This window comes from Canis lupus, chromosome 8 (assembly GCF_048164855.1).
Source record: "Canis lupus baileyi chromosome 8, mCanLup2.hap1, whole genome shotgun sequence".
In the NCBI taxonomy this organism is placed as follows: Eukaryota; Metazoa; Chordata; class Mammalia; order Carnivora; family Canidae; genus Canis; species Canis lupus.
Window position 1 is genome coordinate 42,550,633 of NC_132845.1, and position 25,833 is coordinate 42,576,465.

The window sequence follows — 25,833 nt, forward strand, 5'->3', positions numbered from 1 at the left end:
AATGAGGGTGGGGAAGGTGGGTGTCTGGCTACAGTCTTCTTAGAGTATTGAGAGAGATGCTCACAGCCCTTAACTGAGGATGACAACTCGATTTTAATTAACAGCAGGTGAGTCTTGTGGTCAGCCATTTGACATTTAGGTGGATCACACAATAGCCTTTCCCTTTGAACCACATTTATTTCTAGCTTAATTAGTCCTTCTGAGATAGCCTTGCTATTAGCAACAGCCTCTCCATTTAAGATCCTTTTAACTGGACCTTTTATTTTTTTATTTTTTATTCTTCTCATTTTAGTACTGGCTTAATGTTATAAAGGGCCTGGGCTAACTCATTTTAATGACCTCTGCTACGTAAATGCTAATTTTACATTTGGCCTTATTTCAGTAGATTTTTTTTTTTTTAAAGACCATTGCTTTCAGAAGGACAAAAATGGAAAGATTAAACCCCTTAGTGTCATCTGCCTGAAAAATCCTGTGGTTTCTTCTGACAGGAAGAGTGTTTTTAAATCCCTCCTTGGTCTAAGCTTCTGTGCTTGACATCTCATTATTTAACTCAGCTGTTTCAGCTTCACCTTCACCCAGTTAATTAAGTAACTCATTGAATGTATTATTCAGTTTTGATTCCCTGTCCCTGACAGAGAGAGATGGGGGATGCTTCTTCATCCTTGCCCTCCTGCTACTTTCTCTTGTCTCTTCTTTCTCTTGTATCCACATCCAAAAGAAGGAAAAGAGAGATGAGAGAAAGAAAATTTGTTGAGAGAAGGAGAGAGGATATTATTTGCTTAGTCAATCCATCAGTTCCTGGAGTGATTTTTTTTTTTTTTTAATGGGACTGTTCTCAAAAGATGAGGTTGATGAGGGTGATGATCTGATAATCTAGCTTGATGATAATCTTAACACCACTCTGTGCAAGGTCCTGCTTGAGATGTCTTTCTTACATGACCTTTCTTTAATACTCAGAACATCCCTAATGAGGGAAACACTTGTAATAAATATATCCACTTCACAGATCGGAAAGCTAAAATTCTATTGAGTTAACTAGTTTGTTCAAATATCACATCTAGTAGGCATCAAAATTTTAACATGAAGCCAGAACTAGCTGATTCTAAACACTCATGATAGAAAGAGCACCTCTTGTAGGTACCTGTGTATTTGTAGTCAAGTTTTTATTACTGACATTGGTGGGTGGGGGTTTATAACAACATATCATGGAGAGGATGTCCTAATGGTGGATCATCTATATCTTTTGACCTATTAATGATCAAGTTTACTTTCCTCTTAGAGCAATGGTCCTCAAACAGGGGCAGTTCTATCCACCGGGAAAGTTTGACCAAACAGCTATGATATATGATCCTCTATGTGTATACATTTACTTCAGTAAAAACATTTAAATGTATCCTATATATATATATATATATATATATATATATATATATATATATTCTGTAGGGAGCAGGGGGCTGAACTTGGATTTAGCTGGTTGATTGTTGACCTGGCTGGAAATAAATAAGAAAAAATAAATAAACATTTAATATGGATTAAAGTAAAAGGGGGGCAGGGAATACTGGAGGGGGTGTATGCACAAAGAAAGAGAAAGAAACCCTAACATGCAAAGGTAGATAGAAATTTAGAAGGTCAAAGCCAGAGTAATTGAAATAGACTTTGGAGATTGTGAATCTGAGAAAGAATTAGAGGTTAAGGGGTAGGTAAATAGAAAGATAAGGAAAAGTAAAGAGACAAATAAAATAAAATCCAAAAAGGTATGTGCATTGAGTAGGAGGAGGAGAGAAAGGGAGGGGCTGAGACTGGGAGGGGTGGGAGGTTGTAAGAGAAGAAAACGCATCTTTAATGCATTTTTAGAAAAAGGAAGACAGAACCTTGTAAGAAGGTAAGGCAGACATAAGTTTTTTTTAAAAGCTGTCTTTATTATGAAACATTTGTGTGTGTGTGTGTGTGGGGGGGGATACCCCTAAAGAAAGGGCCAGTGGTGTAGAGAGGTAGGTGAAAAGCACGCTCAGACCCCACATTCTTTATGTTACTCCAGTTGTCACTGAACAGATACTATCTGCTGGGGGCTTATCTAGGTGAGGATCCAGCACAGGAAAAAAAAAAAAAAAAAAAAAAAGGCAAGAGAAAGACCTTGCCTTTTCGGATCTGAGTCTAGTAGATGTAGAGACAGAAAAATACACAAGATCAATGTTGTAAGTGCTCAAAATAGTAAGTATAATAAAGAAAATAAAACCGAGAAAGATGGTAGAGAATTACCACATGTCGAGGAGGCACAGGTCAGTGATGAGCTGGAGTTGGAACCCACACCAGAATGGGAGGGAGGGAGCTCTGTAGGGGGAGGAGGAGGCAAGCAAACAGCCAGCAGATGGAGGGCATAACCACGGCATCTGAGACTCTGTTAGAAGGTCATTGTGTCTAAAGTGGAGTGAGCAATGTTAGGTAGGAATAGTCACTCGGGAATGGGTCAAACAGGACTATGTGGGGAGTTGGATTTCATCGCCAGTGGGCTGTGAAGCCATTAGGGTTTCAAAGAGAGAAATTTTATAGTTTGATGAATATTTCATAAGGATATACCTAGATTTGATAACTGCATCTGCCACTTATTAATTATATGTCCTGGACAAAAATTACTTTGTTTTTCTGGACCTTAACTTCTTCCTCCCTTAGATGATAGTAAAATTTACTGCATAGGATTGTTGCAGAAGTGACACGTGTAACCCATTTCAGGATTTGCTTGCCACAGGTCAGTCTTCAATAAGTGCTAGCTAAAAATCAAAACAACAATGACAATGACAGATCTGGGAAACGTTGGACCGGCTAGTATAAGGATTATCCAGAAAAAAATAAATCTGCCCTTGTAAACTGTTGCTGGGAATATAAACTGGTACAGCCTCTGGAAAACAATATGGGGGTTCCTCAAAAAAAAATTTAAAGTAGAACTAGCATACAAGCAATTATACTTCTGGATAGATACCTGAAGGAAAAATCATTATCTTGAAGAGATACTTGAACCTCCAGGTTCATTGCAGCATTATTCACAATAGCTGAGATGTGGAAACAACCCAAGTGTCCATCAGTGGATGATTGGGTAAGAAGATACGGTATATCCAGACAATGAAATCCAGCCATTAAAAAGAAGGAAATCTTGCTGTTTACGACAACATGGACAGTATGCTAAGTGAAATAAGACAGATCCCGCTTATATGTGGATCTAAAAAACAACAACAACAACAAAAAACCGAACTCATGGCAATAGATAATAGATTTGTGGTTGCCAGAGGCAAAGGGTAAGGGGTAGGGGAATTGGGTGAAGGTGGTCAAAGGATACACACTTTATTTATAAGATGAAATAAGCTCTGGCAACTGATGGGCAACATGGTGATTGTAGCTGACTATTACAATACCGTATTGGATACCTGAAAATTGCTAGGAGAGTAGATTTTTTTTTAAGATTTTTTATTTATTTATTAACGAGAGGCACACAGAGAGAGAGAGAGAGGCAGAGACACAGGCAGAGGGAGAGGCAGGCTCCAGGCAGGGAGCCTGATGCGGGACTCGATCCTGGGTCTCCAGGATCAGGCCCTGGGCTGAAGGCGGCGCTAAACTGCTGAGCCACCCGGACTGCCCCTGCTAGGAGAGTAGATCTTAAGAATTCTCATCGTGGGGAAAAATTTGTCACTGGGTGAGGTGATGGATATTAACTAAACTTACCGTGATCTTTATTTCACAATATATACATATATCAAATCATTATGTTGCACGCCTTAAACTTCTACAATGTGGTATGTCTATTATAGCTCCATAAAACTGGAATAAAAGATCTGAACTCTGTGGAGAAATAAAAGGATTTTATAAGCAGCCTGGAGTTCCCCTGTCTGTTTTTATCAATTATCCTGCTGAGACAATATTCCTGTGGTTATCAGAATAATGTTACTGCATTTCCTGGCCTGCCTGTCCATGGCTGCTAACCTCGTACAGCAGTGGAGGGGCAGGTGGGGGACAGAGGTATACAGCGTCTTGTGCCACTGTTGATGGATTTCAGTGGAACAAAAATGAGGCTTCCAAGGTAAGAAGGTAGGCTGGCATGGGTGTTTTGCTTGAGGTGTTCCTTTGATGATGCTGTGCCCATGTGATACTCAGCAAAGCTCCTTTTTAGCCAAACCATCTGCCAGGCCTTCCCAACCTGGAACTCATTGATAAAGCTTTAAGCAGCCTTGAGGCCTGTGACCTCAGAGAGTGACTTAGGCTGACTTTATCGGCAGTGGCTCTTCTTTTTCATTATATTTGCTATTACCAGAGCTGATCTTTTTTCTTAAAACCTGTTAACCTTATATAAGGGGATGGGACCATTTGAGCTCTCCGACAGGAAGCTGATGGGAAATTGTAAGCTTCCAAAATAGGTTGAAAGCTTCCCGTTGTTCGGGGTCCTGGCAGAGGTTACTTAAAAAAAAAAAAAAAAAAAAAAAAGAGGGGGGAGAGATTGGAATATAAATTCTTAGTGTTTTTTTTTTTTTTCAGAAGTTGGCCAGTTTCTTCCCCAGGGTGTGCCTTTTTTTCAAGCCCGTGGGGGAAGGCTGTATCCATCTTACGGACAAAGCTTGATGAGTATCCCAGTGTCAGTGTGGGGGGTATTAGGACAGGCCATATGTTCGGAATTGCTGTTTGTGGCTACAGACCAAGATAAAACCTTCTTCCACAGGTAGGCAGAAAAGGTTCTTGAGTATTTAAATCTGTAGATTCTTCAGCCTGGCTACAGGAAGACACACAATTACTTGCTTTCAAGCCAGTTAGTTCAAGACTGTAATTGGGCATATATATTACTGACTTATAAACCCAGGCTCTGTGTTTATATGCATTTTCCCCTTTATATGCATTTTTCATAAACATGAAAATACATACATACAGATCCCCCCCACACACACACACATATTCTGTTACACCAGTCATAGTGAGTAATTGATGGAAGCTCAAAATGGTTAGAAAAGCTAATGGCAAAACTGCCTTCTGTTGTGTGTTCATTAAGTTCTCCATTAAAAAACAAATTTTTAGAAAAAAATAAAAATAAAAAAAAATAAAAAACAAATTTTTTTTCCCACGGGCTGGGTTACTGTTTTAAGAAAATGATGATGAGTTCAATAGGAAAACCAATTGGCTAAGTAGTTAAGATCACCAGCTTTTGGGTAAAATAAAGGAGGTTTAACTCCTAGAACCAATATTTGTCAGCTCTGTGACCTTGGGCAACAAACTTAACCTCCTTTGAGGTTGTTTCCCCTAAAATAGGGATAATCTTTGTGTTTGCCTCATGAGATTAAGTGAAGTTTTATATATCTCTATATTTAATATATACCATATATATTTATATATTTTTATGTTTATATTTTATTTATGTATTTTATATTTATTTATATTACATATATATCTCATATACACATACACACATACATATAGACACATTTTATCACTAAGAATAACTTCTTAGAAGGCCAGTTGGTTTTGGTACCCTTGCTTTCGAGGAGCTGATAATATCATGGAAGGGACAGGTACGAGTAAAGTGCCCTAGAAGTACATGTCCAGACGAAATCAACCCTGATGTAAAGGTGCAAGTAGAGGGCATGGTGCCAGAGAGCGGTCTGTTCTCGGTAGGCAGACCAGAGGAGGAGATGAAATTAGCTTTGATAAGCAGGTAGTTGGATGAGCAAAGGGAGAGTGATTCAGATTGAGGGGACACAGTGAGCCAATTTTCTGGAACATAAAAATGTTTAAGAACAGATAGATTCACAAAGAATGTAGTGTCTGGGGAGGAACATCACAGAATTTGAATGGAGTTGGGATTGGTCAGAACATGACTCATTTCCTTATAATTTAAATAAATCCAAGTAGTCCCATGCTTTCACTAATTCAGAATTGGTTTGGGGTGGTTATGGTGCCAAAAGGAAATTTATATTTTATTTAATTTATTTATATATTTTACCCAACATAAACTATTTAAATACACTTGAAAAATCGAGCTTATACATTTAGGATCCGTTGCATCATACATTGCATCATCATCCATTGCTCATACATTTAGATCCAATGCATCTGAACAAAAAGCGACCGAATATTACAAAGGTATTAATTCTTCAATTAATATATCAGAAACCATAGAGACTTCTGTCATAGTCGATCATCTGAAACTCACAAATGTAGAAGTCAGTAAACATACAACAGGCAAAACCCCAGAACATATATTTAACTTTAAATATTTAAAAAGATTGAAACCCTGGGCCACCTGGGTGGAGCAGTCCGTTGAGCATCCAACTCTTGGTCTCTGCTTAGGTTGTGATCTCAGGGTTATGGGATTGAGCCCCAGGTAAGGCTTTGTGCTAAGAACTGAGTCTGCTTGAGACTCTCTCTCCCTTTGGTTTCCTCTCCTTCCCCTAACCTCTGCACATGCACTTGCTCTCTCTCTCAAATAATAAATCTTAAAAAAAAAAAAAAAAAAGTCGAAACTCTAAAGTACTCCCCAGATAACTGGTTGTGAATCTGGACCCAAATTAAGTGACAGCTAGGCCTGAAGGCAGACACTAGAAGAACATTGACCTAGGTCTACATATTCTTTAAGAACACAACAATCTGGGGCTTCTAGCAAGAGGGCAAGACTCACTAAGGTTAGCATCTTGGAGGTGGCATTGTACTGAGTTATTATATCAGGACCAGCCATCCATGTTCTAGGAAGTGGAGACAACTCATTTTATAGGGCTTTTACCCCAAAGGGTTAAAATGACAAAATTTCTGTTTTTTAAAGAGATCAGCCTTCCTAATTGGGAATAGTCAGCATTTACTTCTTACCTCATTCCCAGGACAGTCTGGTAATTGAGGTATTTAAGACATCCTGAGGGATAGCTTAGATTTCTGCTACTCTTTCCCAATATAATGTCTGTGTCCTATAAATTGTATAGGCCTTCCAACACAAAAGAAAAAGTAATCAGAACTTTAAAGGGAATATTCTTAATTCTCTTTTTGTGACTAAAAACCAAATGACAGTTTCTGCAAGTAAACATGGCATTTGGGAAAGAGGGTGAACAAGCAGAGAAATGTAATTATCCTAAACTGTCTCTTTTAAGGTACATTTTTTTCCTGTACTCATGTGAGAATTGATATGAGTGTTTTGCAGAGTGGATTACTAATAAATCACATGGCTTGGGAAAGAACATTTACATCCGTATTACTATTTCATTTTTCTGACAAAACTTAAGTGGTTATTTCTCTGGTGATTTTTAAATTTACTCTCGGGGATCTGAAGTTCAGGGTCTACCTATTTAGATTTACAAATTTATTATAATTAAAAAAAGGTTTTGGGGCACCTAGGTGGCTCAGTCAGTTGAGCATCTGACTGGGTTTTAGCTCAGGTCATGATCTCAGGGTCATGGGATGGAGCCCTGTATCTGGCTCCAAGCTCATGGGGGAATCTGCTGGAGATTTTCCCTCTCTCCTTCTGCCCCTCTCCCAGCTTGCTCTCTTTCTCTTTCAAAAAAAAAAAAAAAAATCTTTTAAAAAAGTAAACTTTTTTTTTTTGTTGTTAATTAACTTTTAGAACCACATTGTCAAACTTAGGAATAGTCCATTTGAAGCTTAACCAAGATATCTGTATGTTCTTTGATGAGTGAAGATAGGTATACCCAGATTGAATTATCTTGTGTTACACAAGTTTGTATAATGTTTCGCCCTCCAATAGCAAATTTCCATATTTAGTGTTGTCTCACCCATTCCAGAATATATAAAAAATTGACAGAAAACAAAGAGATGTCCATATCTTTTCCAAATCTCTGCTGGTTTGGTTTGAGCAGAGGCAGGAGTGATGGAAACCATTTGTAGATTACTTACTTTATTGTAGACAATAAAGTTTGTATTCCTGGAACAAAGACTTGATTACTTACTCTTATTGAAAAGGCTGCTAATCCATATCCTACCAGAAAGTGAAATGCCAAACCAAGGTCACAGGGGACGGAAAATATTGCTTCCCAAGAAACTGTGGTTGACAAGATGGCTACAGCCCAAGTGACTACTGCAAATAAAGTTTTCAAGGAGAGCTGTGGCTCCACCCAGCAATCAGCAATGCTTTGTCAATGTCTCAGAGCAGAGCTATTTCTTGGAAACTGGTAACTCATCTGCGAATACTCAAGAGGTATTACAAGAATGCTGGTGGGTTTTTTTGTTTGGTTGTTATTTTTTTTTTCCAGAGTTTGCAGTAGCTCTGTTGCACTTCAGTTGTGTTGTATCTTCTCTGATTGGCATAATCCTTGCTTTGACTATTAGATGTGTTTTTCTAATATCTGATTCCTAGAAGGAGATTAAATATTTAGTTAAGTGGTTTTGTTTGGTCCTTGTGGTGTGAAGATCCTTACAAGTGTGGTTTAGTGGGTGTGGAGATAGACTGCCAGCATCAATTCCCAGGAGACTTGTTTTCTTAGAAATTGTCATCTTTTGTTGCGCCTATGAGTCCATTTAATGGACAGAGATAGCAGTGACACAGAAGAATTCAGGCAATATTTAAAACCATCTTTATATAAAGAAGGGAGGATAATGTTAATAAAATTATCTTATATATGGAATAATATCTAATGAATATAGATAAATATAATAAAATTTAAAAATTGCAACTGAGAAAACACACACTTTGGACCCCTCCGACTGCATGACAGCACTCTACGGGCTTTATCTCAACTTAATACTACCGGCAGCCTGATGGTATCCGGACTGATAGTAATCCTATTTTCTGAAAAACGGAGGGCACAGATAAGTTGCCTCATAACGTCACGACACAGCTATTAAGTGGCGGATGCAGGATTTGAAGCAAGGTAGACTCATTCCTGAGCCTTCTGTCTTACATGTTTTGATCCATACATGGAGTTGAAATTAAAATATAACTTCTCATTGCATTTACCCTCAAATAGCATTGTGAATTATTTCATTATCTTAGTATTGCTGAATGTTCAGTGTGTCACATTTCCTCAAGAGGTTGGTATATTAATTAAGACCAGGCTATTTTTCTTTTTCTTATTCTTATTCTTATTCTTTTTCTTTTTCTTTTTCTTTTTCTTATTCTTATTCTTATTCTTATTCTTATTCTTATTCTTATTCTTATTCTTCTTTTTCTTTTTTTCTTTTTTCTTTTTCTTTTTCTTTTCCTTTCCTTTCCTTTCCTTTCCTTTCCTTTCCTTTCCTTTCCTTTCCTTTCCTTTCCTTTCCTTTCTTCTTTCTTTCTTTCTTTCTTTTCTTTCTTTTCTTTCTTTTCTTAATTTCAATCCTTTATGTAGGCAATGTGGGAAATAGCTACACTGTGTTGGATGTAGGGGATGCTGGGAAAACGCGTGGCCCTATAGTGGGGAATTAAAAAGCTCCTCATGAGAGATACAAGTTCCAGGTCTGGTTCCTCCTTCAGCTGACCTTGAACCGGGTGAAGTTTTCAGGGTATCATATCAAACCAGTACATTTCCTGCTCTAGCCCCATTTATATATATTTTTTTTTTATTTTTTAAGGCAAAGAGCACAACAAGCATTAATAAGAACACAACAGCAACCAAAACCCAAAGGAGGCTATAGACAGGAAAATCGATCACAATGGTAGCCAGGTCTTCAGATGGCCTGGTTTCTTTTTTAAAAGGCATCTGATTGACAGCTAAGCTTCTGGCCCCCTGGATGGGCACGCAGGGCGCAATCCTGCCTTTCTGCATCCTGCTTTCCTGATGTTCAGTTCTGTTGCTTAACTGGAGTGCACTAAACTTCAATTTGATAATTGCATCCTCAAATCCCTTAATGAAGGTGCCTATCAAAGTATAAATAATTACCCAGTAATTTTGTATTTGCAAACTCTATCCTGGCTGTTTATGCTTTGCTGTGGTTCCAGAGGGAGGTTCAAGGGCCCACCTCACACTTTGCTAAGTCAGGGAAATTTCAAGAGCCCAGGGGACAGCATCTTAACACAGCTCTGCACCCAAGGAGGTCACATCTGCTCCCTCCCGACACTGACCTCCATCTTTTCTCCTACTAGTTATATAAATCCATTGGAGAGTTGCCTTTTTGTTTTGCAGCGGGTCGTGCAGACATCTCTCTGCAGCAGAGGTACTGCCCTGGAACTCCTGAAGGCGCCCAGGAGCCCTGGGAGCCTGGGCTGCTTGCTGCCACACTTGCCTCCTCTGTCCTGTTCTGTCCTTGGACAATATCCCACCTTAGTCATGGAAGGCCACACTAGTGGCCTGTTGGGCTTCTCCCTTCACCTTCCCTTGAGTTCCTATTTTTGGGGGCTGAGTCCCTCAGTTATTCACAAGAGCCCATCAATAGAAGTGTTGGGAATCATCCAGGAGGCAAAAAGCCAAGAGGACAACAAAACAAAACACAACGTAATAGAACAAAAACCACATCCGATTTGCACGATTTCGTGAGGGTACTTCCCTGAGTACACAGCTGTGGGCGGGGAGTGCTGAGCTGCTGTAAAATGAAAAGAGAAGCTGTATACTGACAGCAGCCAGGTGACAAACCGAAGGCTTCCTGGGCTCCTGTTTTTTTCTCCTAGATACTGTTTTTAAACACATGGATTTGTTAAGAGCCTGTGCAGCTGACAGCTCCTCTAGAAAGTATTATTCTTAAAAGCTGCACTAAAATTATTCACCTCATGTAAAAACAAGTGCGATTTACATCTAATATGGGTAATTACTTTTACAGTTAATTAAAAACGCTCTCATTAAACCCCTGCTGTGATGCCAATGCATAGCTCTTATTTGCAAACAGACCCTTGGTTTGAGCTTACCTTGGTGACAAGTTGCTCCTACCTGAGAGTGGGGCTGCCTTCCTCGGTAGCAAATTCAGTTGTGCTGAGCCAGCAGCCCTGGGTTGCCAGGGTTCCTGCCAAGTCTCTCTTGTCCCCTGATATCAGCTGCGAACAATTTAGGATGAAGAGAACAAAATAATTCATGGGGGCTGAGGGTGCAGGCTTCAAAGCCAGAAGTCACAATTCTAAGATGAAAGCCCTGCTATCTTTCTTTCCATGAAGATGGGACTTGGGGATTGTTTTATGGTTTCTCTGGCTGTACAGCTCTTTCCTGCCACCTCTCTCCCAGGGAAAATATCCCGTAACCCATCCCCCTCTTAAAATTCCTCTCAATCATTTATAAAGTCAGAAACCTTGCATTCTGAGCTAGCCAACTGAGATTGATTCTACTCTCTTGGTTGAATGAATTTAATGTTGAGATCTCAGTTTATAGACTGTTGTTGTTGTTTTGCCATTTGCATGAATTCAGGCAAATGGCTTTGGAATAAATTCTCCGTCTTCACGTTCAGATTGAAACTTAATAGATTTTTGGAGCATCCTGTGCTTTGACACAGGGATCTTCGTTATACTGAACCTTCATAAACACGTACTAATGAAATGCTTTCTGAAATTATAACATTCCTGGTAAGTAATGAAAACTTTTTAATCGGGGATGCCTGGGTGGCTCAGCAGTTAAACATCTGCCTTTGGCCCAGGGTGTGATCCTGGAGTCCAGGGATCGAGTCCCACGTAGGGCTCCCTGCATGGAGCCTGCTTCTCCCTCTGCCTGTGTCTCTGCCTTTCTCTCTGTGTGTCTCTCATAGATAAATAAATAAAATTCTAAAAAAAAAAGAAAGCTTTTTAATCGAAGCATACAGTCATTGGGGACATAAATTTTGAGGGAGCAGTTAGATTATGATCTTTCAAGAAGTTTACAGACCCCTGTGAAGGGGATGCTCTTTCTGGTCGATGGCTTCATGCATTTTAGTTTTTTGCAAAGTTATTTGCTTCCATCTGCTGGCCCTCTGTGGGATTGCAGGGGCTGAGCAAATTTGTGAATGGAGCGCTGTGAAGTGGATAAAACTTGTCAGTGCAAACGTTTATGCTCTTCCTTACATATTCAAGTGACTCTATTTGAATCTTAAGTCTTCGGAGCTGAGTGAACATAAACGGAAGAATTCAGCAGGAAGGCACGCATGACTCCGAATTTCTACCGACTGTGGTTACGAGATAACACAGTTACTCAATTTTTTTCAAAAAACTTTGGGCACAATCATTATCCTTAAATAATGCAATTGAATGTGGAATATCGGTTTAAATATTCATATCCAAACACAAAATGTGGTGTTGAGGAAAGCATAAGTTACAAAGCAGGTAGATGGATTTCAAATCCCTCTTATGTCATTTGTTATCAAAACCAGTGCCTCCCTGTACGCCTTGATCCTCGGTTTTCTCATCTGAAAAATGGAAGCACTGGGCCAAATGGTCCTATAACTTGTATTTATTTTCAAAGTTTGAATCTCTGTAAAGGCAGGGAAAAAAAAATCAACATTAGAACCCAAGTTGTAGTAAATGTTCTAAATCCTAGGATCTAAACTCATATTGTTTAGCTTCTTTTAAATGATAAGTAATTGTTATTTGCAGAACAGTAGGAAATTTAAGTGTCCAAACTATAGAAAAATTGCTATTGAAAAGGAAACTGGGGCAGCCCCGGTGGCCCAGCAGTTTGGCACTACCTTCAGCCCAGGGCGTGATCCTGGAGGCCCTGGGATCAATTCCCACATGGGTCTCCCTGCATGGAGCCTGCTTCTCCCTCTGCCTGTGTCTCTGCCTCTCTCTGTCTCTGTCTCTCATGAATAAATAAATAAAATCTTAAAAAAAAAAAAAGGAAAGGAAATTTGTAAATAAAGGGAAAATGATGCTAACCCCCCAAATATGCCTTTTTAGCATAGGATCATTGGGGGATGATAACTTTAGGGAGGCTACAGATCCTATCTGAATCTCTGAAAACAGAGGAGTGGCCTTTTGTGAGAGAGATATTTACAGTTTTAAGAGAAATCTCCATTTGTAAAGGTGTCTCCCTTCCTGTGCCTGGAAGAGGAGGATGACTCTAAATCTCCAGAAACTCTCAGCAATGGAAGAGGCAGTGGCTGAAATCTGCATGATAACCTTACCCTTGTTTACTGTGCTTTGCCTGATAATCTGCCAGAACTGGCCAACTGCCCACCCAGACTTCTTTCTTTGCCTTGAACTAAAGGTGGCTTTAGTTTATTTATTTATTTTTTTTTCCGGGCATGTCCCACGTATACAGGAGGTAGAAGTTACTACATTTCTGTTTGCATTTTTTAACCTATCTTTTAAATATGGTGGACATGAGTGAAGAAGCTAGAAAGGTGGAAGGAAACTCTTTTTTTTTCCCCCTCCCTGCATATTGTTGATTTAGAATTTAAAATGCACTTTTGAATTCTTTTTGGATTCTGGTATCAACATGTACTTTTTCTTAATGCTATCAACTGCCTTGCCTTAGCGTTTATTTTCTGCTTGAAAAGGATGAGCAAACCACCTGGACTTCTAATCCCCCTAGAGGGATAGTTGGTGGTAAACCCTGTTTGAGTTTGTCATATGAATCTTTGGCTATGTCTCCACTGATAAGGGAAGATGTTAGGGTTTGGGAGCCTAGAAAGAATTCTTGAGACATCACTGGTGCAAAAGGGGGATGGGACACATGGGCCGAAAGAGCTGCACTGGGGTCATGAGGAGTGGCCCATCATATTTGTTCAAGTTGGGAGGGGGTTAGGGAGAGTATAAGTCTCCAAGGAGTTTTGGAAACAAGTTTCCAGGACCCTGAGGGGGCTAGCTGTTATTATCGAAAGGGCATTTATTACCGTCTAATAAAACCTTAGTCGTGAGACCCTTTAGATGTATATCAGTGGGTCTTATGCTTGGAGGATGATTGCTAACATTTATCTTTGGAAGGGGGTAGAGATAAGGGAAGTTTTCAAAGGAATTTTTTATATGTTAAAGTAGACTTACAGGATCCTGGGGTCGGGCTAAGATTGCCTTTTGCCCTTAGCCAAGTGTCAACATCCAGGTAGTTGAGTCCCTAGAGGAATGTCACCCTGCCTGTTTCAAGGACTTGTCAGTGGGCTATAAGTAGTAAGGAAATTTAATTTTGCTTTTGCCTTTGTTTCCTACATCATCCACCAGCTCTCCGGAGATGTTTCAAACTGCAGGTATTTCCTTTGAAATGCTCTCTGGGACTTGGTGAGTATCTGAGTCCAAGAAAACAATCCCAAGTCAAAGATAAATGACCTTACTTTACTCGCACATCCAATATAAGCACCCTGGTCTTTTCTGTATATTGCCCTTCCAGGGTTGATACCCGAAATCATTAACAGAGGTTCCAGGGGCCGTCTTCTGGAAACACAAGGGCCTGTGAACATAACAGCATGCAACTGCCATGGCATCTCTTGTATAAAGGGATTTTTCATCTCCCCTAAGGCTTGGATTACATGGCATGGTCTCTGAATCATGCCTTTCTTTTCTCTGTGATGAATAGGCAGGTATCAAACATGAGAGAATCAAACCGGAAGCTCCTTGAGGCTCTCGATTAGTTTTCTGCAGCTTCTGTAAAAAAATAACTACAAATTTGTGGCTTAATACAACAGAAATTCATTTTCTCACAGTTCTGGAGGGCACAATTCCGAAATCAGGATGTTAGCAGGGCTACCATCCTACCAGACTCCAGGAGTGAATCTTCCCCTTGCCTCCCCTAGCTTCTGGTGGCCTGAGGCACTCTTTGGCTGGTTGCCGTGTTGCTCCTGTCTTAACATGGCCATCTCTTCTCTATCTCTTAAAAGGACACTTGCCATTGGATTTAGGGGCCATACAGATAATCTAAGATGATCTTACTTCAAGATCCATAATTGCATTTTCAAAGACCATGTTTCCAAATAAGGTCACATTCCCAGATTCCAGGGGTAGAAATATGGATATAATCTTTTGAGAGTTACTATTCCACCCACTGTAGACTCCTAGCTTCAAAATCCTCTGAGGCCTCCAGAACCTCACTGGCAGACATTTCTCCCCACCTGTTCACAGGGACCGTTAAGTTCTGGGCACTTCAGAGTTGTGAATGGTGCTGATACATGATCCAGGATGATGGTTCTCTGCACTGTGGGCATAAATAACCCTGACCTACAAAATCATCAGAAACAACTAACACAAAATGCAGAAGAAAAAAAATTCTCTCTTGGGAGAGAGAACAGCTTCTGAAAAGAACAGACACCCGGGTGCTTTGATATCTAAAAGCCAGAAGACCTCAGAAGACTTGGAAGAGCAAACTTTAAAAATAGAATTTTTTTTAAGTTCTCAATACCCTACTCAGAACCGGGTCTGACAAAGACATTTGGAGGATGCCGTCAATGATAACCAGCATTTACCGATGACTTGCCCTGTGCTAAGACCTTTGCATGTAGTAGATATGCCTGGCAACAAATGAGGTGACTATCATTATTATTTTACAGACAGGGAAACTAAGGCACCAGCCCACAACTAGTGTGGTATAGAGTCCAGTTATATGAAGGCAAGCGGTATGACTTCATAGGGTGTGCAGAATCCCACCTGCTGCTAGCGATTGAGCCGCTATTTGTGGTTCTCCAGCTACAGAAAGGAGAATGCCTGGCTTCTGTAGAGAAATTGATTGCCTGGTGATGAGTACATGGCTCCAGATTCATACTTAACACTTACGTAGTTGAGCTGTTTTCCGAGCGAAGTCATTAAGTGGGACTGAAGTACTTACTCGACTCTTCTGATTCGGAAAAGGTCAGGTCAGAGCCCATCCGGAGACCCCAGCTCTACGTGGAGCGATCCGGAACAATAATTTGTTCCCGCCAAAGTGACATTTCTCCAATTTGAGCCCAACATTGTTCAGAAGCTAGTGCAGTCCCCGGTGGGGCCTCCCGCGTGGATCTGCAGCGGATGACAAACCAACAATATCATCTAAATAAAAAATCTAGCGTGGGTTTAGTAAATTAATCCTGACAAGAATAAATTGAATAATCTTAGGGAAATGGCAAGCGCTCTGATTCTACCAGATGGCTTCTTTCTGTTGCTCGTGTGGGTCCTTGGTGGCAGATTAAAAACAAAAACCTGCCTTTGGCTTATTGATTTCGTTAGTTAGTTGATTAACACCTGCCACTTCTTTGTGGGTAAATCACAATTGGATATGGACTCTTCCTACAAACTCAATGCATTTTCATTGGAGGAAAGAGAGGATACACACACTTCCCCTGGTCACAACGGCATAAAACAGACAAGGAACTGATTTTTCTTGCCCTGTTTCTAGATGGCATCTCCTGGGTTTAAAAATAATTCATGATTTTTATCGCTCCCATACTGAGTTAATCTCTGTGTGTCTTAGTAGATGAATTCAAAGAGAGTTCTCAGTAAGAGTAAGGGTTCAAGGTCAGTCAGAGACCTCAGCCCTTAAATCAGGGCTGTAGTGAGAAAACTATGACCCTGAGTCCTAGGACTGGGCTTTGGAGGTCATTGGGGAATCTTAGCGTGGCTGTCATAACAAAATACTATCAACTGAAAGATGTAAAACAACAGAAATTTATTTTCTTATGGTTCTGGAAGCTGGCAGTCTGCGATCAGGGTGCCAGCATGACCAGGTTCTGGGAAGTACTCTTCCTGGATTTCAGGCAGCACCTTCTCTCTGCGTTCCCACATGGCCTTTCCTCTGTGCATGGCTGCAGAGAGAGAGAGAGAGAGCAAGCTCTTTGAGGTCAGTCTCTTCTTATAAGGATGTCAATCCCATCAGGTCAAGTTCCCCCTTTTTATGACCTTGTTTAGTCTCAGTTACTTCCTAAGAGGCTCCATTTCCAAACCCTCAGCTACACTGGGGGTTTAGGGCTTCGACCTCTGCATTTTGGGGAACACAATCATTTGGTGTATGGCTTGTTAAAGTGCCGACTCTGTTTCAGTATATGTGGGGTGAAGCCTGAGATGCCCCATTTGGGGCACAGACCCCATTCTGGACAGCCAGTTCCTCATATTACCCCTGTGTCACAGATGAGGCCATCAGGACGTCGAAAGGCAAAGGCACTTGCCTAAGCTGCACAGCCATGATGTGATGGAGCCACACTTGCGATGCAGGAACTGCTAACCATGACTGTGCCTTGAGTCCACAGTAGAACCCCTGGAGGGCTTGCTAACCCACAGATCTCTGAGTATTTCACCAGGTCTGGCCCAAGAAGATGCATTTTGTAATAGGTTCTCAGGTGCTGCTGGTGCTGCTGAGCTGGGATCACTCTTGTAGAATCACAACTGCTCCTCTTCTCAGATAAGTTACTTTAGATGTCCCTTCTTCCCTATAGAAAGGAAAATAATGAGACAGGTGGCCTGCATTACCCAGACTGACCAACTACCTCGACTAAAATAAAATAAAATAAAATCACCTGAAAGGAATGTAAGTGCCTGGTGTTAGGAGCCACTTCCAGTTGTATACTTATGCTCCGTTGATGTGTGACCCAGGATGGGTTACCTAATCATTCACCTCAATTTTTATGTGGTAAAAACTAAAAATGCCAACCTTGTTTGGTTGTAAGGAGCTTAAAGACAAGTGTGGAAAAACATCTACCATAGTTCCTGGTGCTAGGGAAGCACTGCTCATTGTTTTAGTCCCATTTTACTGATAATAAAACAATCTGTTACATAAACAAAACAAAACAAAAAAAAAATAGAATCTTTAACTTATGATGTTGTCTTCTTTTGTTCCACTCTTGATTCACACAGACCTAGAATTTGTTGTGCTTAATAATCACAATGGTGAGGGGATCCCTGGGTGGCTCAGCAGTTTAGCGCCTGCCTTCGGTCCAGGGCGTGATCCTGGAGACCCAGGATCGAGTCCCACATCGGGTTCCCTGTATGGAGCCTGCTTCTCCCTCTGCCTGTGTCTCTGTTTCTGTCTCTCTCTCTCTCTCATGAATAAATAAATAAAATCTTTTTTAAAAAAATAATCACAATGGTGATGGCCTTCCACTTAATCAACCCTCTCCTAATGACACATCAGCAGAGTAAACCCAACTACTTCTTGGTGAGAGAATAAATGTTTCTATGGACTTAACTTACCCCAAACTGAGCCACTGTTGTTTTCAGACCCCTCCACCATGCTGCCTCACCCACAGTCCTGACCCCTGACTCCAATCTCCATTGCTAGAATGGTCAGGTCAAAAACCTTGGCATGACCTTTGGCCTCCATCTTTCCCTCGTATTCCACATCCAATCCTTTAAGACATCTGTTGACTCCATCCAGATTCTGACCACTTCTTACCACCTCCCTCCCTGCCATCACCCTTCCCAGCCACCCTCATCTTATATCTGACCTCCTGCAGCCACCCCGAAACTGGTCTCCCCTTGTGCTCTTGGCTCTCACATGTCTATCCTGTTAAAACAGAAGTCAGATCATGTCTCTTTTCTCTTCAATACCTCTGAGTGAAGACAAGTGCTGGCCAGGACATGGAGAAATTGGAACTCTCATGCACCGCTGGTGGGAATGTAAAATGGCGCAGCTGCTGTGCAAAACAGTATGATGGTTTTTTAAAAAAAAATTAACATAGAATTAACCTGTGAGGGGTGCCTGGCTTAGTTGTTAAGTGTCTGCCTTTAGCTCAGGTCATGATCCTGGGGTCCTGGGATCAAGCCCTGTGATCAAGCCCTGCATTGGTCTTCCTGCTTAGCGAGGAGTTTGCTTCTTCCTCTCCCTCTGCTTGTGTTCTCTGTTACTCTCTCTGTCAAACAAATAAATAAAATTTTTAAAAAATCTGTGATTCGGCAATTCCCCCTCTGGGTGTATATGCCAAAGAACTGAAAGCAAGGACTTGAACAGATATGTGTACACCTGTGTTCATCATTCGCAGTAGCCAAAAGGTGGAAAAACCCAACGTGTATCCATGGATGAATGGATCAACACAATGTCCTATATACATACAATGGAATATTCTTCATCCTTAAAAAGTAATGAAACTCTGACACATAGTACTACATGGCTGAGCCTTGGATGAAGATGTGCTAAATGAAATAAGCCAGACACAAAAGAGCAGATACCATATCATCCCTCCTGTATAAGTGTTATACAATGAATTGTGCCCTTTCACCAAATTCATATGTTGAGGCTCCAGCTCCCAATGTCACTGTTTTCAGATATAGGACCTTTAGGGAGGTAATGGAGATGAGAAGGTCATAAGGGCCCTAGTTTGATAGGACTGGTGTTCTTATAAGAAGAGGAAAGGACACCAGAGACGTCTCTCTGTGCACACAGAGAAGAGGCCACATGAGGGCACAGTGAGAAAGGTGGCCATCCGCAAGCCTGGAAGAGAGGTCTCACCAGCAACCCACTCTGACAGCACCTTAATTTTGGACTCCTGGCCTCTGGAATTGTAGAGAAATAGATTTGTTTGTTTAAGCCACCCAGTCTGTGGCATTTTGTTATGGCTGTCCTCGCAGACTGGCACCGTGATGTACCTAGAGTTGTCAAACTCGCAGACACAAAAAGGAGACTGGTGGGTGGCTGCCAGGGGCTGGGAAAGGGGGACATGGGGAGTTAGTGTTTACTGGGGGCAGCATTTCAGTTTGGGAGGGTGAAAAAGCCCTAGAGATGGAAGGAGGGGATGCTTGCATAACATTGTCCATGTGCCTCATGCCACCAAACCATACAATTCAAAATGGATAAAATAAAAAAAAATGGATAAAATAGTAAATGCTGTGTGTATTTTGACATAAAACAAACAAAAACACTCAAAAAAAAAAAAAAACAAAAAAACCAAACACCTGAGTATTTTCTCAATGCTCTCAAAATAAAAGCTAATATCCTCCTCTGATCTCATCTCCGGTATTTTCCTAGTTTACTTCTCTCCTGCCACCGGGTCCTCTTCCTCCTTCCTTTAGCTTAACTGTGTCCGATACTTTGCACTTGTTCTTTCCTCACCCGACAGGTTCTGTCCCCAGACGGCGACATGGCTCATCCCCGAATTTCCTTCATGCTTTTGTTCAGTTGCCACTCCTCTTAAAATTTAAAATTTTATTTCCCCATGCTCACCATTTCCATTCCCTTCACCCTGCTTTATTTTTCTTTATAGTACGAATCCTCTCATAAAATTAAAAAATACCGTCTACTAATGTTCCTTTTACATTGTCTTGTCTCTTCTAGCAGAATGTAAGCCTCACCAGGGCAGGACTTCCCATGTATTTTGTATGCTACTGAGTCTTCCTTTCCTAGAGCAAGGCTTGGCAATCCATAAGTGTGGAGCGCATTAGTAAATGAATATTGCAGTTGCTTGTGTGTGTGTCAGATATTTGTTGTCTAACTGGTGAATTCTTCGAGTGTAGAAACCATGTTTGTTTGTTTTTTCCTTTACATTCTGGAGCAACATGAAAAGATGCATGAAAGGGCAGGGCAGCCCCGCTGGCGCAGCGGTTTAGCGCCGCCTGCAGCCCAGGGCGTGATCCTGGAGACCCGGGATCGAGTCCCACATCAGGCTCCTTGCATGGAGCCTGCTTCTGTCTCTCCCTGTGTCTCTGCCTGTGTCTCTCTCTGTGTGTATTTCATGAATAAATAAATAAAATCTTTTTTAAAAAAGATGCATGAAAAAATAAAATATGCAATAAATATAGATGGACGGATGGAACCATGGATTAATGGATGGATGGATCATGCATAAATGGAGAAGGGCTGGGTGACGGATGGATGGCTGGATAAGTGGATGGACAGAACAATTAAAAAAATAGATGGTGATAGTTTTGTGATGAAAGGAGGTAGACTTGACTATACTAAATCTGCAATGGGAGAGAGATATTAAGTCCAAGTGAGGGCAGTTTCTGCTGATGTGAATGAAGGTATCGGCGGAGGGGGGGGGGCATATGATTTTATGAGCCATCAGCTTCTCTTTGTTGTGGCCTCTGATCCATAGATTTGCCTTCACCCCACATCTACGTGTAATAAAGCTTAGTTATGACATCCATATGTCTCTAATGCAAACACCAGGGCATATACTTCTTAAAAGGGCTATAAAGAGCAATGGCTCGAGAAACAACCGTTAGGAGTGTGAGTTTTTTTTATTATTTTAAAGGGCATTTCAACGACACTGCTGAATGTTCCCTGGCCGTAAGTCTGACTCCTGTTCTTTCTCTTTCTTTTCTCTCCCTCTCAGGATATCAAAACAGACTGCAATACCTGTGTGGAAATAGAGGACAGAAAGGTAAGTCAGTGTTTTTCATCTTTCTGGCTTCAAAAGAAAACAAGAACTCTGTGATTTAAACCCAAGTGTTTAAGGCTAGACGATGGCTTGCAAAGGTGATTCGTGTACTGATATTAGACACTTCAAGACCGTCATACTTTAAAACGTGCATCTGTGTTACCTCTGATGACTTCAGTGAAGAGCGCAGAACATAATTAAGTACTTAAAAAATTGGTGCCTATTTTTATTTTAGTCATATGCTTCAGGAAGGTAGCTCATTTATCCTTAGCCCATTTCACATTGTTGTTGAACATCATTTTCTTTTTCCCCCTGCGTGGGCCCAGCCCTGGGGTGCCCCCCTACCACCGCCCCCCCCCGCCGCCGTGTGGGTGTTGTTGAAGATCATTAATGATTATTCTGTGATATCATATACATGGTAGATTATAAAATATTGGGCTTTCCAAGGTACGTCCCTGATTTTGTTCTACTCACTTTGAGAGAGAGCCTGCCTCAGTTTCCATCATGACACATTTACATGAGTGGCAACTTTCTATGGCATAAATCTATTTACGGGAGATGTTTTGGGGAGGGAGGCAGGGAGGGGAGATGGTTTCCTATATTTTCAGAGTCACCCCCCCCCCCATTTATCTTCTTGTTACACTTCATGCGGATCCCCTCAGGAAAAACAACCGTTAGAGAATTGTTCTCCACGGTCTGTCCTTATTGACAGAGTTCACAGAAGTTTCCCTGGTAAAGCGCACCCAAGCAGATCAAATTTTACCTTTAACGCCTTGGATCCAAAGAGGTCAAATAAGTGAATTGAGGGTACGTATCTCCCGGCTACTTTTGACATCATTCCGCAATTTTGAAAGATGTTTCTCTCTGCAACTGTACCATTATCGTCAAATGCAGTTATTATTTCAAGCAGAGGTTTTGAGGCCTGATTCTTGTGTGATAGCTTGGTCACCTGCTGGTTAGCAAGATGGTCAAGGACTCCTCAAAACAAAATTTGCTTTTAAGTAAAAGGCAATTGTCATGCATTATTTTAAGGAGTGTTAACCTTGTGTTGGAAGGAATAACTATAAGGTAGCTAAGACTTGCTCCGCATGATCCTCCAGTTGGTGGCTCCAGTTCTGGGCTGCTCTCCTTGGCAGGCAAAGGTGTTTCATTTTTTTTATTCTTAAGATTTTATTTATTTATTTATGAGAGACACAGAGAGAGGGAGAGGCAGAGACACAGACAGAGGGAGGAGCAGGCTCCAAGCAGGGAGCCCAACATGGGACTCGATCCCGGGACTCCAAGATCACGCCCTGGGCCGAAGGCAGGTGCTAAACCACTGAGCCACCCAGGGATACCCAGGCAAAGGCATTTCAATTCACATTTGCACCCGTCCTGTGTTTGCATGCTGGCATACTTGCAGATGTGTATTTTGTGGGCTAGACAAATGGAATTTAGGCTGGACGTGTGTCTACAGTCTTTTTTTCATCCGTTCCTACCATTTCTGCCAAGGGTGATCTGCCCTGACAGCTCTGCCCATGTCACAGTGAACACAGGTCACCTGCCCTGCTTCCTAAGGTCAGGATGCTTCTACTTTCCTTGGACTTTTATGGAATTTACAAGCATTGTTCTATCATATATATTTTTTTTTCTTTTTTTTTTTAATACCTTCTTTGCCAGTAGTGTTTGAAAGATACCAGGAGACCTGACACTGTTAAAATAATATCAGTTCCATCACCGGCAAGATAAGTGAGCAAGCAGGGTCATCTCTAGGCAACGAAAGCTGGTCACATGGCTCCATTCTGCAGACCCAAACTGCCACTGGTTCATACATCACGGCGATAAGCATCCCCTAAGCCTGTGGAGGCCTCGTGGTGCTTACTGGTGAGGAAAAGTCCTATGTGCTCCTTCCGTACACGGCTTCCCCCATTTGCAAAAAACAGTAACATGCATGGGTGTGTGCACACATGCACACAAACACGTGCATTTCTGTGCTTTGTCGTAGCCTGTGGGGTTGAGTCAGGCACTTCAAATAAGGCCTCCTCTCTAAACACGTTCACCTGGCATTTTCTAAACATGAGCGCTCATGACTGATGACACATGAATTAACCAAAGCTCTGTGACTGCAGCTAATTGGGGAGGACTCCTAGGAATGCCACCGCGGTGATGCCATTTTGAGGGTCTTATTCTCTAAGGACTTGTTCCTTCTGTGCAACAGAACTCTCCTTCCTCTTGGAATTCTTTTCTGATTTATTTTTGTGTGATCCTTACATTTGGGCTGTAGCTTCTGTGGTTCTCCTACTGTGCGGTTGGGAGTGGGGATGAGGTAGGTGCTGGGGGTAGAGCTCTGTACGTTGGGGTCTCGTCTCCTAATGGGAAAGTCAGCCCCAGTCATCCCAGAGGGGCATGTCCCCACCGTCCCCACGAGAGTGCCGGCCCCACCCCTGCGTGCAGTGGTGTGGCACCAGGGCGTGCAGGGCGACAGCGGCCGTGGCTTCGGGGGTGATCTTCATCCCGTCTCTCGAATGCACTCTGGTACTTCTGTCACCCTGACGTATAATTATGAAATTTCACCATTGAAGTGATGACACTTGCTCCTGCGTATGTGTGTGTGCCCCTCTCCACTTAATCCAAACGCTTCTGGCAAAATCAGTAATTTGATAAAGTGGAATTGAAGTGACGAGAGATGACAGAGGTGCCAAAATAATAAGTCAGCCTGCCTCTGAAGACGCAGCCCTTGGCCCGTGTGGGTCTTTACGAAATGCTGAGTGCTCTGAAGGCAAACCAACAGTGATTTCTTTGAAGCTCAGTTTCCTTTAGTTAAGAAAGCTTAACATGACATCTATGGGACTAGATGGATCCCCAGGTAAACTATTTTACTTTATTTTTCTCATTTCCCTTTCACTTTTCCTTCCTTTTTAAAAGATTTTATTTATTTATTCATGGGAGACACAGAGGGAGAAAGAGAGGCAGAGACAGAGGCAGAGGGAGAAACAGGCTCCATGCAGGGAGCCCGACGTGGGACTCGATCCCGGGTCTCCAGGATCACAACCTGGGCCAAAGGCAGCGCTAAACTGCTGAGCCACCCGGGCTACCTTCACTTTTCCTTCCTTCGTGTCTGCCCCTCTTCTGTATATTCTATATGTATGGACATATTTGTGTGCTCACACTTGTGCCTTTGTATATGGTTGAGTGCCTTCTGGAGAGAAGAGGTCTAGAAAACAAGATCTCAAGTTTGCCATAGTCTAATAGGGTCTCTCCCTGCCATCCCTCCAATGTCATGCCTCATCCCATTCGGTTGGGCATTCACCTTCACATGAATCACTTTTGCATTGACTGAATCCCAGACCGGATCCAATGATAGAAGATAAACGGTGACTGCCCAGAGCTGGAGAGAGCCCCCGGCCTAAGGAAGGACAAGAACATCCCTCTTCCGGTCTGCACAGTCTGGTTCCATCGGAGAGTGCTGGCCGAAGGAGAGAATAGTTCTCTCTGATGTCTCTATCTTTCTTTATTCTAAACGCCTAATCTCCATTGGCGGACGTCAGCAAGGAGATCCTTGCCCGGTTGTGTATGGAGAAATTCACGGCCTGTGTTGGGGTGTGCTTCTGTTGCACGTTTCCCTTTTGCTTCCAAGCCCACCCAATAGCGGAGCCCACCCCTGTGAGTGGACCTGCATTTGGATGGCTTTCTGGCCATTTCTTACAATCGTCTAGAAGCTGTCATGGGGAGATCTCAAGGGCTGGAGGCATTTTTCACCTCTAAGTGGGAAGCAGAGCTCAGATCAGTACTTCCCACAGGTGAATGTCGTGGAGCTGATGCAGATTTAGCAGCGGTGATGCAAAGGAGTCCAGGACCCGGAGCCGGCTGTGCGGCCTTGCAAAACCGCAGGCATTTGACATTTACAGTACCAGTGTTTCTGGTGGGGAGCTGAGGCATTTGAATTCATTTTTATTTGTGGTGTAAAATCCATCTGAATTCCAGTAGTATTATGAAGACTGCAATTCAGGTGATCGCAGAAGAGGCGGATGGACCAGCCGGGGGAGCATCTGTCAGGAGGAGATGAGAGCCCATTTGTCAAAGGCTATAAACACAGACAGGCCTTCCTCTTCTCACTTATCGCCTAGCCTGGTCCAGCTAACCAGTTTCAGATCTGTTATGAAATTGTGTGGAAGGAGTTTGAGCGGGTTTCAAAGTTAGGGCGCCCTTCAGGTTGGATCCAGTCGGAGCTGCGCTAGGGGTCCGCGCTGGGTGCTGAGAGTAACTCTGAGCATTTACACTTTTCCCTTTTGGAGAGTTACTCAGGCTCGGGACACTTAAGTGCCTCCTGTACTTCCAACGTCCTGTGTGGAAGGTACCAACCTTATCCGAGTTACACAGATAGAAAAATGAAAGAGGGTAAGTGACTTAACCTCTTAAGTGCCCGCGATCATGTAGCATCATAGGCCAGGATTGGAACTCAGAGGTTCTTAATGCACAGGCCAGGCTCTTAGCTCTGATGCTGGACTGCCTCACACACACCAGCTATGAGAATTAAATCGGTAGGAGACTTGCCCGTCCCTACAGATGAATTTGTGCTCGGGGCTGGTGTCTTCATCCATTGCCAACAAAATAATCTGTTTTTCAATTTGGGGCAACCTTTCAGCCCTCCTGTGTTAGCTCTAGTAGAGTCTCACTGTAGAGACAGCACAGCCTTGTCAGCTCTGACCCTCTGATGAGCCGCTGGCACCTGGCAGTGGGTAGGCCAGGACTCTCGGTCTTGAGGACAGGAGAAAGCAGCACCAGAAGTGCAGTGCTGGCTTG

At 42.1% G+C, this 25,833-nt stretch overlaps 1 protein-coding gene across 18 annotated transcripts in view; it reads left to right on the forward strand.

Moving 5' to 3' along the window:
• The window catches only part of RBFOX1 (RNA binding fox-1 homolog 1), a 2,033,710-nt gene that overhangs the window by 1,114,563 nt on the left and 893,314 nt on the right, over nt 1-25,833 (forward strand). For all 18 annotated transcript variants that reach the window (XM_072835692.1, XM_072835700.1, XM_072835693.1 and 15 more), the window contains one exon: nt 21,007-21,054. In XM_072835692.1, coding sequence (XP_072691793.1) covers nt 21,007-21,054 — 48 coding nt within the window. The remainder of the gene's footprint in view (nt 1-21,006; nt 21,055-25,833) is intronic.